Source organism: Macaca mulatta, chromosome 7 (genome assembly GCF_049350105.2).
Source record: "Macaca mulatta isolate MMU2019108-1 chromosome 7, T2T-MMU8v2.0, whole genome shotgun sequence".
Lineage (NCBI taxonomy): Eukaryota > Metazoa > Chordata > Mammalia > Primates > Cercopithecidae > Macaca > Macaca mulatta.
This window is the reverse complement of record NC_133412.1, coordinates 179331327-179348566: the sequence shown is the minus strand read 5'-3', so window position 1 is coordinate 179348566 and position 17240 is coordinate 179331327. Positions and strand designations below refer to the sequence as shown.

Genomic DNA, 17240 nt, shown 5'->3' with positions numbered 1-17240 from the left:
GCCTGAGCGTCTCCTGGGTCATTTCCAACACAGAAGACATTCCCGGGGACAGCCGGAACTGGGCGTCCCTCATCCTGCCCGGCCGTCCTCAGTCCTGCTCATTTCCTGACCTCACTGGGGAGGCCAACAGAGGACTCACCTCCCACAGTCAGAGACAAAGAACCTTCCAGAAATCTCTGTGTCACTCCCCAGTGGCCTCTTCTAGGACAGTCCTCAGTGGCATCACAGCAGGAACCCACATCTGGATCGGGACGGCCCCAGAACATAAGATGGCCCATGGGGACAGCCCCACAGCCCAGCCCTTCCCAGACCCCTAAAAGGCGTCCCACCCCCTGCACCTGCCCCAGGGCTCAAACTCCAGGAGGCTGACTCTTGCACACCCTCTGGCCGGACGTCACCTCAGCCTTCCTGGAGGGGACAGTGAGTCAGATCCACCTGCCCTCGATGGCAGGCGGGGAAGATTCAGAAAGGCCTGAGATCCCCAGGAAGCAGCACCACTGTCAGTGGGGACCCCAGACGCCTGGACCAGGGCCTGCGTGGGAAAGGCCTCTGGCCACACTCAAGGGCTTTTTTGAAGGGCCCTCTGTGTGACTGTCACCATGTGACTATGGTAACTACCACAGTGATGAACCCAGCGGCAGAAACTGGCCGGACACCCAGGGCCATGCAAACTCCTCAGCTCTGAGCTCTCCAGGACCAGAAGAGCCCGGCCCGAGCGTTTGTGCCCAGACCATCTCAGCCCATGGGCTGGTGTCCCGCACACTGTCTGCCTCCAAACAGGGGCTTCAGAGGGCTCTGAGGTGACCTCACTGATGACCACAGGTGCCTGGCCCCTTCCCCAACAGCTGCACCAGACCCTGTCCTGATAGCTGCCCCAGTTCCATCAGCCAATTCCTGGGGCCCAGAATCACTGTAGACACCAGCCTTGTTCCAGCACCTTCTGCCAATTGCCTGGATTCCCATCCTGGCTGGAATCAACAGGGCAGCTTCCCCCAGGATCCCAACAGGCAGGACTCCCACACACCCTCCTCTGAGAGGCCACTCTGTTCCGAAGGGCCAGGCCCTGGACAGTCCCCCTCACCTGCCACTATAGAAATGCCTGCCGTTGACATCCCCACCTGTCAAAGACCACTTATGGAGCCCCCAGCCCATGATATATTTGTAGAGAGTCCCTGAGGGATCTAAGAAGGACCCATGCCCAGTTCTGCCTGGACCCTCGGCCAGGCTGACAGGAGTGGACGCTGGAGCTGGGCCGGCACTGGGCCGCATAGTAGCTCACTGGTGAGGAGGACAGGAGAGCACAGGCCCGTCCCAGAGCCCAGGTGGCTGCAGATGCCTCTCCAGGGGGACCCTGTGCATGTCTGGTCCCTGAGCAGTCCCCCACGTCCCCAGTCCTGGGGGCCCCTGGCACAGCTGTCTGTACCCTCCCTGCTCCCTGGGAAGCTCCTCTTTGAAGGGGTTGCCTGCCCCTCCACACCTGTGGGCGTTTCTCGTTAGGTGGAGCAAGAGACTTGAGAAAAGAAATGAGACACAGAGACAAAGTATAGAGAAAGAAAAAGTGGGCCCAGGGGACCGGCACTCAGCATACAGAGGACCCACGCCGGCACCAGTCTCTGAGTTCCCTCAGTATTTATTAATTATTATCTTTACCACCTTAGAAAAGGGGAAGTGGCAAGATAATAGGATCATTGTAGGGAGAAGGTCAGCAGTAAGACATGTGAATACAGATCTCTGTGACATGAATAAGTTTAAGGAAATGTGCTGTGTCTTGATGTGCATATATAAACATCTCCATAAACCTTTTTAGTGCATAAAGAGCAGCATTGCCGTTAGCACGTCCCACCTTCAGCCCTAAGGCAGTTTTCTCCTTTCTCAGTAAATAGAACATACAATCGGGTTTTACACGGAGATGTTCCATTGCCCAGGGACCGGCAGGAGACAGATGCCTTTCTCTATCTCAACTGCCCAGAGGCCTTCTTTCCTCTTGTACTAGTCCTCCTCAGCACAGACCCTTCATGGGTGTCAGGCTGGGGGACGATCAGGTCTTTCCCTTCCCACGAGGCCATATTTCAGACTATCACATGGGGAGAAACCTTGGACAATACCTGGCTTTCCTAGGCAGAGGTCCCTGCGACCTTCAGCAGTGTACGTGTCCCTGGGTACTTGAGATTAAGAGAATGGTGATGACTTTTCACAAGCAAGCTGCCTTCAGGCACTTGTTTAACAAAGCACACCCTGCACAGCCCCAAATCCATTAAACCTTGAGTCACCACAGCACATGTCTCTTGCAAAGACAGGGTTGGGGGTAGGGTCACAGATTAACAGCATCTCAAATACAGAACAAAATGGAGTCTCTTATGTCTACTTCTTTCTGTATAGACACAGTAACAGGCTGATCTCTCTTTTCCCCACACCTGACAGTCCCGCCTCCAGTTCCAGCTGCGGTTATTGTCAGGGGATGTCAGGCTGTGGTGGATACAGCTACAGTTACCACAGTTTTGCCACCCACAGCAGAAAACAGGCCAACCAGATTGGCCCCTAACTTGCAGCCTCAGGCCTCCAGCTCACCTGCTTCTCCTGGGGCTCTCAAGGCTGCTGTTGTCTGCACTCTGCCCTCTGTGGGGAGGTTCCCTCAGTGGGAGGTCTGTTCTCAGCATCCCAGGGCCTCATTCCTGCATGGAAGGCCAAAGGCTGGGCCTGCCAGGGGCACAGCACCCTCACATGCCACGGCCAAGACAGGGTGGGCAGCCTGGCTGGGGACAGGACATACTCCTGGGGTATCTGTCACTGTGCCTAGTGGGGCACTGGCTCCCAAACAATTCAGTCCTCGCCAAAATCCACACTGCCTCCCTTGCTAGGGGCTGGCCTGGTCTGCTGTCCTTGGAGGCTGCTGACCTCCAGGATGGCTCCTGTCCCCAGTTCTAGGGCCAGAGCAGATCCCAGGCAGGCCGCAGGCTGGGAGGCCAGCCCCTCCTTGCCAGGGTTCACTGCAGGTGATGAGGGCAGGAAACGGCATGAACACAGAGATGACTGTGCCATCCCCCAACAGAGTCCACCCACTCCTGCTCTGCACCACGCAGCCCCCAGGCCAGTCCACGACAACCAGGTCCCCACATCAGAGTCACTGCCTGGCCTTAACCTGGGGAGGACTCCTCAGTCCCTACTCTGTCTAAAGGACTGAGAGGCACAGGCCCTCTCCCTTACGGTTCCCCCACCTGTCTCCGGCCGGGATCCTCAGGGGGTGGACAGAAAGGACACCTGCCTGATTGGCCCCCAGGAACCCAGAACTTCTCTCCAGGGACCCCAGCCTGGGCACCCCCTTCTCCGGGACCCAGCCCTGCCCCTCCTCCCTTCCGTCCACCTCTCATCACCCCATGGGAATCCGGAATCCCCAGGAAGCCATCAGGAAGGGCTGAGTGAGGAAGCGGGACCGCTGCATCACCAGGCAGGAGGCTCCGTCTTCGTGAATCCAGGGAAGTGCCAGCCTCCTAAAGGGTCCACTCTGCCGAGGGCTCCCACAGTGGCCGGCTGCGGGGAAAGACCAGCAACGGTGTGGGGGAGGGCTCAGGGCCCCGCGGTGCTCCATCTTGGATAAGACCGGCCCTCTCACCCACGGACCTGCCCACCTCCTCTCCACCTGGACACCACCCTGGCCACAGGTCATCCACACCATCCTAAGTCCCACCTACACCAGAGCTGGCAGTGCCAGTGCAGACAGACGCTGGGGTGCAGGGGGACCTCCAGGGCAGCTTGGTGGAGGGAGGGAGAGGAGGTCAGTGAAGAGGCCCCCCTCACCTGGGTCCAGGATCTTCCTCTGGGACCCCCAGATCCCACCCGCTCGTCCGGCCCCCCTCACCTGGGTCCAGGATCTTCCTCTGGGAACCCCAGATCCCACCCACTCGCCCGCTCCAGGCTCTGGAAGGACAAGCAGGATGGGAAATTCTCTGCGGGACCCTCTCACAGTGGAATACCCCCACTGCGGTTCAGGCCAGATCCAAAAGCCCCTCAGTGAGCTCTCCACTGCAGTGCCAGGCCTGGGGGCAGCCCCTCCCACAAAGGACAGACCCAGCACCCCAAGGAGGTCCTGCCAGGGGGAGCTCAGAGCCATGGAGGAACAGGATATGGGGCCCCTGATACAGGCACAGACCTCAGCTCCATCTAGGACCGCCACATCCCGCCCTGGGAGGAACCCCTTTCTCCAGTCCCTGCAGGCCGGGAGGCAGGTGACCTCTGCCTCAGACCCCCACTCCAGACACCAGACAGAGGGGCAGGCCCCCCAGAACCAAAGTTGAGGGACGACCCATCAAGGACAAACCAGACCAAGGGACACTGAGCCCAGCACGGGAAGGTCCCCAGATAGACCAGGAGGTTTCTGGAGGTGTCTGTGCCACAGTGGGGTATAGCGGCAGATCCCACAGTGACACTCACCAGGCCAGATACCCCATCCCAAGTCAACGGAACAGCGAGAGAGCAGAGCCACGTTTAGGATCTGAGGCCGCACCTGACACCCAGGCCAGCAGAAGTCTCCCTTCCAGGTCACCCTGCCCAGTCCTGCATTTCTGCAACAACAGGGGCAGCCTGAGGGGTCTAGGGCCAGGAGATGGGTCCCCTCCACCCTGAGAAGTAGTTAGGCAGGACCCAAGCACCCTCCCCTTTGAGGTTGACCTGCCCAGAGGGGCCTGGGCCCGCACCACACACAGGGGCGGAATGTGTGCAGGCCCCGGTCTCTGTGGGTGCTCCGCTAGCTGGGGTTCCCAGTGCTCACCCCACACCTAAAACGAGCCAGAGCATCAGAGTCCCTGAGGGAGACCCCGCCCAGCAGCCCAGCCCCCACCCAGGAGGCCCCAGAGCTCAGGGACCCTGGTTGGATTCTGAACAGCCCCGAGTCACAGTGGGTATAGCTGGAACGACCACTGTGAGAAAAGCTGCGTCCAAAACTGTCCTGTGGCCACTGCCGGAGGCCCAGCCAGAGAGGGGAGCAGCCGCCCGAACCCATGTCCTGCCGGCTCCCGTGACCCCCGGCACCCGGAGCCCCACGGTGTCCCCACTGGATGGGAGGACAAGGGCCGGGGGCTCCGGCAGGTCGGGCAGGGGCTTGATCCCATCCTTCTGCCCTCACCCCAGGGCCCCTGGCTGGAGTTGACCCTTCTGACAAGTGTCCTCAGAGAGACGGGGATCAGCGGCTCCTCCCAATATCACTGCCAGGCAGAACAGGCACAAACCCACATCCAGAGCCGACTCCAGGAGCAGAGACGCCCCAATACCCTGGAGGACCCGACGCTGATGACTCCCCACTGGAATCCGCCCCAGAGTCCACCAGGACCAAAGACCCCGCCCCGTCTCTGTCCCTCACTCAGGGCCTGCTGCGGGGCGAGCGCTTGGGAGCAGACTCGGGCTTAGGGGACACCACTGTGGGCCCGACCTGGAGCAGGACACAGACCCTTCCTTCCTGCCTTTGGGCAGCAAATACTCTGGGGTCTGGGCACGGAGGAACTTCTGGACGGTCGCCGAGTACAGAGCCCCCTGGCTGAGGTGGCCCCAGGAAGACCCCCGGGAAGTGGTCCAAGCCCCTTCCGCCCAGCTGGACCCCATGACCTCCCCAAGAGAGTGGTGTCATGCAAGGCAGGTCCTCTATGGAGCCCCCTTCAGATTCCTCCCAGGTCCCCACTGGGCCTCAGTCCCAGCTCTGGGAATGCAGCCACCTCGGGCACACCAGGCCCAGCCCAGGCCCAGCCACCCTGCCGTGCCCAAGCTCATACCCTGGAGCAGAGCAGGGGGCGTCTGGGAGGGGCTGGGCTCCCCACCCCCCACCTGCACACAGCCACCCTCTGCAGGAGGGTCAGAGCCCCCATGGGGTATGGACTTAGGGTCTCACTCACGCGCCTCCCCACTTGGGTGAAGGGGCCTCATGCCCAGATCCCCACAGCAGCGCTAGTCACAAGTGGAGGGGCCACCCTGACCTGGCCCCTCAGGTTTCTCCAGCCCCAGCTGCCCTGCTCTCCCTGGGAGGCCTGGGCTCCCCCAGACCACAGGTCCACGGCACAGCCCACAGGAGCTGACCACACATGGCTCACAGGAAGAAGATAAGCTCCAGACCCCCAGGGCAGGGACCTGCCTTCCTACCACTGCTTCCTGCCTCAGACCTCCACGCCCTCCCCCGTTACAGACAGGTCGGGAAGCTGTTCCCACACAGTCCAACCCCAAACTGGGACCATCTGGCACTCAGGTCGCTACCATTTCCTTCTCTATTCGCTCCCAGTGCCTCTGTGCTCCCTCCCTCCTCCCTCCTTCAGGGGAACACCCTGTGCAGCCCCTTCCTGCACCCCACACCCTGGGGAGACTCACCCTGTACCCCACGCCCTGGGGAGATCCGCCCCTGCACCCCATGCCCTGGGGAGACCCACCCTGCACCCCACGCCCTGGGGAGACCCGTCCTGCACCCCACGCCCTGGGGAGACCCGCCCTGCACCCTATGCCCAGGGAGACCCGCCCTGCACCCCACACCCTGGGGAGACCCGACCCTGCACCCCACGCCCTGGGGAGATCTGACCCTGCACCCCACATCCTGGGGAGACCCGTCCTGCACCCCACACCCTGTGGAGACCCGACCCTGCACCCCACGCCCTGGGGAGACCCACCCTGCACCCCACGCCCTGGGGAGACCCACCCTGCACCCCACGCCCTGGGGAGACCCGCCCTGCACCCCACACCCTGGGGAGACCCGCCCTGCACCCCACGCCCTGGGGAGACCCGACCCTGCACCCCACATCCTGGGGAGACCCACCCTGCACCCCACATCCTGGGGAGACCCGCCCTGCACCCCACGCCCTGGGGAGACCTACCCTGCACCCCACACCCTGGGGAGACCCACCCTGCACCCCACGCCCTGGGGAGACCCGACCCTGCACCCCACATCCTGGGGAGACCCGACCCTGCACCCCACATCCTGGGGAGACCCGACCCTGCACCCCACATCCTGGGGAGACCCGCCCTGCACCCCACATGCTGGGGAGACCTGACCCTGCCTCCAGCCCTTTCTACCCTGCTGCTCTTGCCGCCCACCCAGACAACCCTGGGGTCCTGTCCCTATAACCCTCACCCAAGTCTCTACCTAGACCCGTCTCCCTCCCTCTAGACACCCCTCCCAGGCCAACTCTGCACCTGCAGGCCCACTCCTTTACTGCCAACACAGCCTCAGTTTCTCCTGCCTGTGCCCACCCCTTACCTCCTCCTGCAAACAACTCGAGCTCCTCCTCTCCTGGGACCCCTGAGCCATGGCATTGACCCTGCACTACCCACCCACACACTGCCCATGCCCTCACCTTCCTCCTGGCCACTCCGGCCCTGCTCCCCTCTCAGGCCCGGCTATTGTATTTCCAGGACAAAAGCTCACCCAAGTCTTTGCCATGCAGGCCTGGGCCCTTGCCCTCACTGCCCATTTACAGGGCAACCTCCTGTGCACCGAAGCAGGGAGCTCAGCCCTTCCACAGGCAGAAGGCACTGAAACAAATCGGCCTCCAACACCTTGACGCACGTCTGCCTGTGTCTGTCACCGCCCGCACCTGCAGGGAGGCTCAGCTCTCCCTTCAAAGACGAGGGATCCAGGCAGCAACATCACGGGAGAATGCACAGCTCCCAGACATCCCGGTCCTCTCACAGGCCTCTCCTGGGAAGAGACCTGCAGCCACCACCAAACAGCCATGGAGCCGGCTGGATAGTAACTGAGTCAGTGACCGACCTGGAGGGCAGGGGAGCTGTGAGCCCGAGCCCAGACCGCAGGGACAGAGACCAGCCGCTGACATCCCGAGCCCCTCACTGGTGGCCCCACAACACCCTGTGGAAACAGAACAGACCCACAGTCCCACCTGGAACAGGGCAGACACTACCGAGCCCCCAGAACCAGCCCTGAGAAACACCAAGCAACACCATCAGAGGCGGCATCTAAGAAAGAGAGGAAGGGAGGTCTCCTCCACGAGCAAGCGCTTGCCTTGACCAGAAACAGGGTCCATGCAACTCCCCCAGGACAAACGAGGAGCCCCCTGTACAGCACTGGGCTCAGGGTCCTCTCCAAGGCACCCTGAGCTTTAGACAAAAAGCCCCTGGGAGGCACAGTCTCAGCAGGAGAGCCGGGCCAGAGCCAGAAAGAGGGGTCTCGGTGACACCCGTGGGGACAGGAGGATTTTGTGGAGGCTCGTGTCACTGTGAGAATACTGTACTGGTAGTGGTTGCTATGCTCACAGTGACACAGCCCCATTCCCAAAGCCCTGTGGCAAACGCACCTGCTTCTGGGGCTGAAGGGCTGGGGCAGCATCTGGGAAGTAGGACCTGGAGTGGCCATCAATGTCCCAAATGCCCCAGACTCCCCCCATACATCACCCAACCAGCCAGTGAGCAGAGTAAACAGAAAATGAGAGGCAGCTGGGAAGCTTGCACAGGCCCCAAGGAAAGAGCTTTGGCGGGTATGCAAGAGGGGATGCAGGCAGAGCCTGAGCAGGGCCTTTTGCTGTTTCTGCTTTCCTGTGCAGATAATTCCATAAACTGGTGGTTGGGATCAATGACTGGGAGTGAGCCCAGGAGGACAGTCTGTGGGAAGAGCACAGGGAAGGAGGAGCAGCTGCTATCCTACGCTGTCATCTTTTGAAAGTTTGCCCTGTGCCCACACTGCTGCATCATGGGATGCTTAACAGCTGGTGTAGACACAGCTGAAGAGAGAATCAGTGAGGTGAATTTGCAGAACAGATCTGAATAAATTCTCCTCAATGTGGAGCAGCACAGAAGCAAGCACACAGAAAGTGCCTGATGCCAGGGCAAAGTTCAGTGGGCACCTTCAGGCATTGCTGCTGGGCACACACACTCTGAAAAGCACTGGCAGGAGCTGCCTGTGACAAAGCAGAACCCTGCAGGCAATGCCAGCCCCAGAGCCCTCCCTGAGAGCCTCATGGGCAAAGATGTGCAGAAAAACTGATTGTCATAGGCCCAAACTGAGAACGAAGCAAATGTCCATCTGAAGGAAAACAGGCAAATAAACAATGGCACTTTCATGCAATGCAAACTAGGACAGTGACAAGGAAAAGAGTAGAGAGTTACGTGTGACTCTGTGGTTGAGTTCATGACAATGCTGAGTAATTGGAGTAACAAAGGAAACTCCAAAAAATACTTTCAATATGATTTCTTCTAAATAAAATTTATACCCAGCAAAATGAACTATCTTCTTAAGGGATAAACTTTCCACTAGAAAAACTACAAGGAAAATCAAGAAAATGAGGATCACAGAAACACAGTTGTGGTTACTTCCACTGGGGAAGGAAGAGGGTATGAACTGAGATGCACAGGGTTGGCAAGTCTCCTAACAAGAATAGAACAAATATATGACAGTACCTTGAAAACAGCAGTTAAACTTCTAAATCGCAAGAAGAGGAAAATGCACACAGCTGTGTTTAGAAAATTCTCACTCCAGCACTGTTCATAATAGCAAAGACATTAACCCAGGCTGGAGAAATAAACGATGGCACAGGCAATTGCACAATGATACAGACATATATTTAGTATATGAGACATCGATGATATATCCCCGAAGAAACGACTTTAAAGAGAAAAGGCCTGATGTGTGGTAGCACTCACCTCCCTGGGCATCCCCGGACAGGCTGCAGGCTCACCGTGTGGCAGGGCAGCCCGGTACCTGCTGGCAGCTCCTGCGGCCTGTTGTGGAACAAGCACAGAGCTGTATCCCCCCAAGGACGTATACCGCCGAGGATGGCACAGTCAGTGCATTCTGGAGAGAAGCAGCTCAGCCACACTCCCCCGCCAGAGCCTGAGAGGGACGCTCATGCACAGGGAGGCAGAGCCCAGCTCCTCCACAGCCAGCACCACCTGGGCAGGGGCTGCCATCTGGCAGGCACAGAGCGTGGGCTGGGAGGAGGGGCAGGGACACCAGAAAGGCTCGGCACCGAGGTAAACTGCAGAACCTCGCACGGCCACCTGGCCTCCCCTGACCTGGACCTCACGTGGCTTGGGCCTCACCTGACATGGGCTTAAGCTGACCTTGGCCTCACCTGTCCTGGGCCTCACCTGGCTGGGACCTTACCTGGCCTGGACATCACCTGACCTGGGCCTCACTGGCCTGGACCTCACCTGGCCTGGGATTCACCTTGCCTGGGGCCTCACCTGCACATGCTCCAGGTCTGGCTGGAATCTGAGTAGCACTGAGGCTGCAGGGGTCCATCCAGGGTTGGGGAATGACTCTGGAACTCCCCTACATCTGACCTTTCTGGGTGGAGGCACCTGGTTCCCTGGGAACATAAAAAGCCCCAGAGCGATGCCTGCGTGACTTGTGGGCAATTTAGGAACCCGAAAGGACATGGCAACGGGGCGGGTAGCGACTGACGCAAGACTGAGGAGGAACCCCAGGACACAGGTGGCCACGGACACTGTCCACCTAAGCGAGGGGCAGACCCGAGTGTCCCCGCAGCAGACCTGAGAGTGCTGGGCCCACAGCCTCCCCTCGGGGCCTTGCTGCCTCCTCAGGTCAGCCCTGGACATCCTGGGTTTCCCCAGGCCTGGGTGGGTTTGGAGTGAGGTCTGTGTCACTGTGGTACTGGAGTGATTATTATGACCACAGTGTCACGGAGTCCATCAAAAACCCATCCCTGGGAGCCTCCTGCCACAGCCCCCCCTGCGGAGCACCGCTGCGTGCCTTTGTCACAGGATGTTTTATCGGGGTCACAGCACCACAGGTGTGGTGGCTGCCAAAGCACTACAACACCTGACCCAAACCCACAGGGCAGCAGGCGTGACAGACAGGCCCACGAGTGGCCACGCTGGGCTCCAGCCCACCAGCCCCAGAGACCAGGAAACAGATGGCCAGGTCACCCTAAAGGTCATCCAGACCTGGCTGCGAGGGGTCCGCACTGCTGCTGCCCTCCAACACCGATCCAGATGGGGACAGGGTCGACCCCACAGCACCATCAGCAGCTGTCCGGCCAGCGGTCCTGGAAGCCCCTCCCTCAAGGCTGGGCCACATGTCTGGACCCTGAGAGACCCCCATGTCTGAGTACAACAGGAACGGGGGGCTGGCCCTGTGCACTGTCCCTGCCCCTGTGGTCCCTGGCCTGCCTGGCCCTGAGGTCTGAGCCTCTCCTGGGTCATTTCCAACACAGAAGACATTCCCGGGGACAGCCAGAGCTGGGCGTCACTCATCCTACCCGGCTGTCCTGAGTCCTGCTGGTTTCCAGATCTCACCAGGGAAGCCAACAGAGGACTCACCTCCCACAGTCAGAGACAAAGAACCTTCCAGAATTCTGTGTCTCACTCACCAGTGGGCATCCTCTTCCAGAACAGTCCTTGGTGGCATCACAGCAGGAATCCACATCTGGATCGGGATGGCCCCCAGAACACAAGATGGCCCATGGGGACAGCTCCACAGTCCAGCCCTTCCCAGACCCCTAAAAGGCGTCCCACCCCCTGCACCTGCCCCAGGGCTCAAACTCCAGGAGGCCTGACTCCTACACACTCTCCTGACAGACGTCACCTCAGCCCCTCCTGGAGGGGACAGCAGCCCAGGAGGGTGAATCAGCTCCACCTACCCTGGATGGCAGGTGTGGAAGATTCAGAAAGGCCTGAGATCCCCAGGACGCAGCACCACGGTCAATGGGGGCCTCAGAGGCCTGGACCAGGGCCTGTGTGGGAAAGGCCTGTGGCCACACTCAGGGGCTTTTTGTGAAGGACCCTCCTACTGTGTGAATACAGTAACTACCACAGTGATGAAACCAGAGACAAAAACTGGCCGGACACCCAGGGGCCATACACACTCCTCGGCTCAGAGCTCTCCGGGACCACGATAGCCGGGCCCAACGGTCTGTGCCCAGACCCTCAGCCTCTAGGGACACTTGGGCCATCACAGCCCCTGGGTTGGTGCCCCGCACACCATGTACCCCCAAACAGGGGCTTCAGAGGACTCTGAGGTGACCTCACTGATAACAGATGTCCTGGCCCCTTTCCCTCCACCTGTAACAGACCCTGTCCCAAGAGCTGGCCCGGTTCCAACAGCCAATTCCTGGGGCCTGAAATTGCTATAGACACCAACTATCTTCCAGCACCTCCTGCCAATTGCCTGGATTCCCATCCTGGCTGGAATCAAGAGGACAGCGTCCCCCAGGCTCCCAACAGGCAGGACTCCCACACACTCTCCTCTGAGAGGCCACTGTGTTCTATAGGGACAAGTCCCAGACAGTCCCCCTCACCTGCCACTACAGACACACCTGCCACTGATGTCCCCACCTGGCAAAGACCACTCATGGAGCCCCCAGCCCCAGGTAGAGCCGTAGAGAGAGTCTCCGAGGCCTCTAAAATGGAGTTCATGCCCAGTTCTGCCTGGACCCTCAGCCAGGCTGACAGGAGTGGACACTGGAGCTGGGCCCGCACTGGGCTGCATAGGAGCTCACCAGTGAGGAGACAGGAGAGCACATGCCGGGGGAGCACCCAGCCTCTTGCTGATCAGAGGCCCATCCCAGAGCCTAGGAGGCTGCAGACGCCTCTCCAGGGGGACCCTGTGCATGTCTGGTACCTGAGCAGCCCCCCACCTCCCCAGCCCTAGGGGGTCCTGGCACAGCTGTCTGGATCCTCCCCGTTCCCTGGGAAGCTCCTCCTGACAGCCCCGCCTCCGGTGCCAGGTGTGGTTATTGTCAGGGGGTGTCAGGCTGTGGTGGATACAGTGGGTACAGTTACCACAGTGGTGCCGCCCATAGCAGCAACCAGGCCAACGAGACAGGCCCCTGCCGCGCAGCCCCAGGCCTCCAGCTCACCTGCTTCTCCTGGGGCTCTCAAGGCTGCCGCTGTCTGCCCTCTGGCCCTCTGTGGGGATGCTCCCTCAGTGGGAGGTCTGTGCTCCAGGGCAGGGATGACTGAGATAGAAAGCAAAGGCTGGCGGGACAGGCAGCTTCCAGCCCTGAGAGGTGCAGGCAGCACCACGGAGCCAGAGCCATGGAGCCCCCAGTGTGGGCATGTGAGGGTGCTGTGCCCCTGGCATGCCCTGCCCTGACGGGGAAGCCCGCCCGTCCCACAGCCCAGGTCCGCAGGGACAGCGGGCACAGAAGCTGCCAGGCTGTGCTCTATGATCCTCATCCCTCCAGCAGCATCCCCTCCACAGTGGGGAAACTGAGGCTTGGAGCACCACCCAACCCCCTGGAAACGAGGCTGTGAGCCCAGACAGTGGGCCTGGAGCATTGTACCCGGCAGTACCTGGGTGCAGGGATCAGCCAGAGATGCCAAACCCTGAGTGGCAGAGGGGTCCGACCCCACCCTGGCCACTCGATTAATCCCATCCCCCTGCCCTGAAGACCTCTTCGAGAACCACCAGCAGCTCAGCTTCTCAGGGCCTCATCCCTGCAAGGAAGGTCAAGGGCTGGGCCTGCCAGAAACACAGCACCCTCCCAGGCCGCTGCTAAGACAAGGTGGGCAGACGGCTGTGGACAGGACGTATTGCTGGGGCATCTGTCACTGTACCTTCTGGGTATTGGCTCCCACAGCACAGACCCTGCCCAAATCCCCACTGCCTCCCCTGCTAGGGGTTGTCCTGGTCTCCTCCTGCTGTCTGAGGAGGCTGCTGACCTCCAGGATGGCTCCCATCCCCAGTTCCAGGCCCAGAGCAGATCCCAGGCAGGCTGCAGGCTGGGAGGACACCCCCATCCTTGCTGCAGTTCAGTGCAGGTGCCCAGGGCAGGAAATGGCATGAACACAGGGATGACCGGGCCATCCCACACCTGAGTCCGCCCCTCCTGCTCTGCACCGCGCACCCCCCAGGCCAGTCCACAACGTCCAACAACCCCACACCAGAGTCAGTGCCTGGCCCTGCCCTGGGGAGGACCCCTCAGCCCCCACCCTGTCTGGAGGACTGGGGAGGACAGGACAGAGGCCCTCTCCTTACCATTCCCCCACGTGGCTCCTGCTGGGACCCTCAGTGTGTGGACAGAAAGGACGCCTGCCTGATTGGCCCCCAGGAACCAGGAACTTCTTTCCAGGGACCCCAGCCCGAGCGCCCCCTAACCCAGGACCCAGCCTGCCCCTCCTCCCCTCTGCCCTCCTCATCTCCCCAAGGGAATCTGGAATCCCCAGGAAGCCATCAGGAAGGGCTGAAGGAGGAAGCGGGGCTGCCGCACCACTGTGCGGGAGGCTCTGTCTTCGTGAACCCAGGGAAGTGCCAGCCTCCTGGAGGGTATGTCCACCCTGCCAAGGGCTCCCACCGTAGCAGTCTGCGGGGAAAGACCAGCAACAATGTGCAGGAGGGCTCAGGGCTCCACGGGTGCTCCTCCGTCCTCAGTGAACCCCCATCGCTGGTGACCCACTGACTCTCCCACCTCCAGGTTGTCCAACCTTCCTAAGCCCCACCTACACCAGAGCTGGTAGAGCCAGAGCAGACAGAGGCTGGGGTGCAGGGGGGCCGCCAGGGCAGCTTCGGGGAGGGAAGGATGGAGGGACGGGAGGTCAGTGAACATGGCCTCCTCCCCTGGGTCCAGGATCCTCCTATGGGACCCCTGGGTCCCGCCTCCTCCAGGCTCTGGGAGGTCAGAGGGGGAGATTCTCTGCGGGACCCTCTCACAGTGGAATACCCCACAGCGGCTCAGGCCAGACCCAAAAGCCCCTCAGTGAGCTCTCCACTAGAGTCCCGGGCCTGGGCAGCCCCTCCCAGACAGGACAGACTCAGCACCCCGAGGAGGTCCTGCCAGGGGGTGCTCAGAGCCATGGAGGAGCAGGATATGGGGCCCCCAGTACAAACACAGACGTCACCACCCAGCCCACACCCTGAGAGGAACGCCTGTCTCCAGCCTCTGCAGGCCCGGAGGCAGCTGGCCTCTGCCTCTGACCCCTACTGCAGACACCAGACAGAGGGGCAGGACCCCAGAGCCAGGGTTGAGGGACACCCTCGTCAAGGCCAAACAAGACCAAGGGGCGCAGCTCAGCAAGGGAAGGCCCCCAAACAGACCAAGAGGTTTCTGAAGGTGTCTGTGTCACAGTGGGGTATAGCGGCAGCTGGAACCACAGTGACACTCGCCGGGCCAGAAACCCTATTCCAAGTGAGCGGAACGCAGAGAGAGCAGGGAGGACAGGTTTAGGATCTGAGACCGCATCTGACACCCAGGCATCAGACGTCTCCCCTCTAGGGCACCACACCCTGTCCTGCATTTCTGCAAGAACAGGGGCAGCCTGGGGGGGATCTAGGGCGAGGAGATGGGTCCCCTCTACCCCAAGGAGGAGCTGGCAGGGCCCGAGCACCCTCCCCATTGAGGCTGACCTGCCCGGAGGGGCCTGGGCCAACTGCACACACTGGGGCGGAATGTGTGCGGGCCCCGGTCTCTGTGGGTCTCCAGCTAGCTGGGGCCCCCAGTGCTCACCCCACACCTAAAACAAGCCACAGCCTCCAAAGCCCACAAAGGAGACCCCACCCAGCAGCCCAGTCCCCACAGGAGGCCCCAAAGCTCAGGTCATCTGGTTGGATTCTGAACAGTCTCGAGTCATGGTGGGTATAACTGGAACTACCCCTATGAGAAAAGTTGCGTCCAAAACTGTCCCGTGACCACTGCCGGAGGCCCAGCCAGAGAGGGGAGCAGCCGCCCGAACCCACGTCCTGCCGGCTCCAGTGACCCCCAGCACTCAGAGCCCCACGGTGTCCCCACTGGATGGGAGGACAAGGGCCGGGGGCTCCGGCGGGTCAGGGCAGGGGCTTGATCCCATCCTTCTGCCCTCACCCCAGTGCCCCCGGCTGGAGCTGACCCTTCTGACAAGTGTCCTCAGAGAGACGGGGATCAGCGGCTCCTCCCAACATCAACCCCAGGCAGCCCAGGCACAAACCCACATCCAGAGCTAACTCCAGGAGCAGAGACGCCCCAATACCCTGGAGGACCCCGACGCTGATGACTCCCCCACTGGAATCCGCCCCAGAGGCCACCAGGACCAAAGGCCCCGCCCCATCTCTGTCCCTCACTCAGGGCCTGCTGCGGGGCGAGCACTTGGGAGCAGACTCGGGCTTAGGGGACACCACTGTGGGCCCAACCTCGACCAGGCCACAGGCCCTTCCTCCCTGCCCTGGTGCAGCACGGACTCTGGGGTCTGGGCCGGGAGGAACTTCTGGCAGGTCGCCAAGCACAGAGCCCCCGGGCTGAGGTGGTCCCAGGAAGACCCCCAGGAGGTGGCCCATGCCCCTTCCTCACAGCTGGACCCCATGTCCTCTCCAAGAGAGGGGTACCATCCAAGGCAGTTCCTCCATGGAGCCCCCTTCAGGCTCCTCCCCAGACCCCACTGGGCCTCAGTCCCCACTATGGAAATGCAGCTGCCTCGGGCACCCCAGGCAACCCAGGCCCAGCCACCCTGCAGTGCCCAAGCACACACTCTGGAGCAGAGCAGGGTGCATCTGGGAGGGTCTGGGCTCCCCACCCCCACCCCCACCTGCACACCCCACCCACCCCTGTCCAGCGACTCTGCATGGGGGACAAGCCCCCATGGGGTATGGACTTAGGGTCTCACTCACGTGCCTCCCCTCCTCGGAAAAGGGGTCTCATGCCGAGATCCCCACAGCAGCCCTGGTCACAGGTGGAGGCAGTGGTTCAGGGCCACCCTGACCTGGCCCCTAAGGTTCCTCCAGCCCAGGCTGCCCTGCTGTCCCTGGGAGGCCTGGGCTCCACCAGACCACAGGTCCAGGGCACCACCCGCAGGAGCCACCAACACAGCTCACAGGAAGAAGAGAAGCCCCAGACCCCCAGGGCCAGGACCTGCCTTGCTACCACTGCTTCCTGCCCCAGACCTCGGCGCCCTCCCCCTTCCACTTACACCAGGCCAGGAAGCTGTTCCCATACAGTTCAACCCCAAACCGGGACCACCTGACACTCAGGTCACTGCCGTTTCCTTCTCTGTTTGCTCCCAGTGCCTCTGTGCTCCCTCCCTCCTCCCTCCTTCGGGGGAGCACCCTGTGCAGCCCCTCCCTGCAGCCCACACCCTGGGGAGACCCGACCCTGCAGCCCACACCATGGGGAGACCCGACCCTGCCTCCAGCCCTTTCTACCCCACTGCTCTTGCCCACCCAGACAACCCTGGGGTCCTGTCCCTGTAATCCCCACCCTGGTCTCCACCCAGACCCCTGTCCCTCCCTCCAGACACTCCCACTAGGCCAACCCTGCACCTGCAGGCCCTCCCCTCTTCTGCTGCAGAGCCTCAGTTTCTCCCGCCTGTGCCCATCCCGTGCCCTCTCCTGT

General features: G+C 61.3%; 1 protein-coding gene and 2 gene segments (V, D, J or C); 2 read left to right on the top strand and 1 right to left on the bottom strand.

The window, feature by feature from the left end:
* The window catches only part of LOC710905 (immunoglobulin heavy constant gamma 1-like), a 287235-nt gene that overhangs the window by 121083 nt on the left and 148912 nt on the right, over positions 1 to 17240 (top strand).
* Positions 1 to 17240, top strand: part of LOC106995637 (immunoglobulin heavy constant delta-like) — a 727209-nt gene that overhangs the window by 632744 nt on the left and 77225 nt on the right.
* The window catches only part of LOC144330488 (uncharacterized), a 61380-nt gene that overhangs the window by 37209 nt on the left and 6931 nt on the right, over positions 1 to 17240 (bottom strand). For 24 of the 33 annotated variants that reach the window (XR_013396727.1, XR_013396730.1, XR_013396739.1 and 21 more), the window contains exons 1-3: positions 3362 to 3835; positions 2569 to 2697; positions 140 to 241 (exon numbers count right to left, since the gene is read on the bottom strand). Coding sequence is in view for 1 of the 33 variants with exons in the window: in XM_077942156.1 (XP_077798282.1) it covers positions 2667 to 2697; positions 3372 to 3528; positions 3690 to 3851; positions 4502 to 4559; positions 7739 to 7834; positions 9622 to 9699; positions 10165 to 10289; positions 10888 to 11020 (840 nt within the window). In the remaining 32 variants the exon portion in view is untranslated. The other 9 variants (XR_013396714.1, XR_013396716.1, XM_077942156.1 and 6 more) reach the window with 8 other exon arrangements.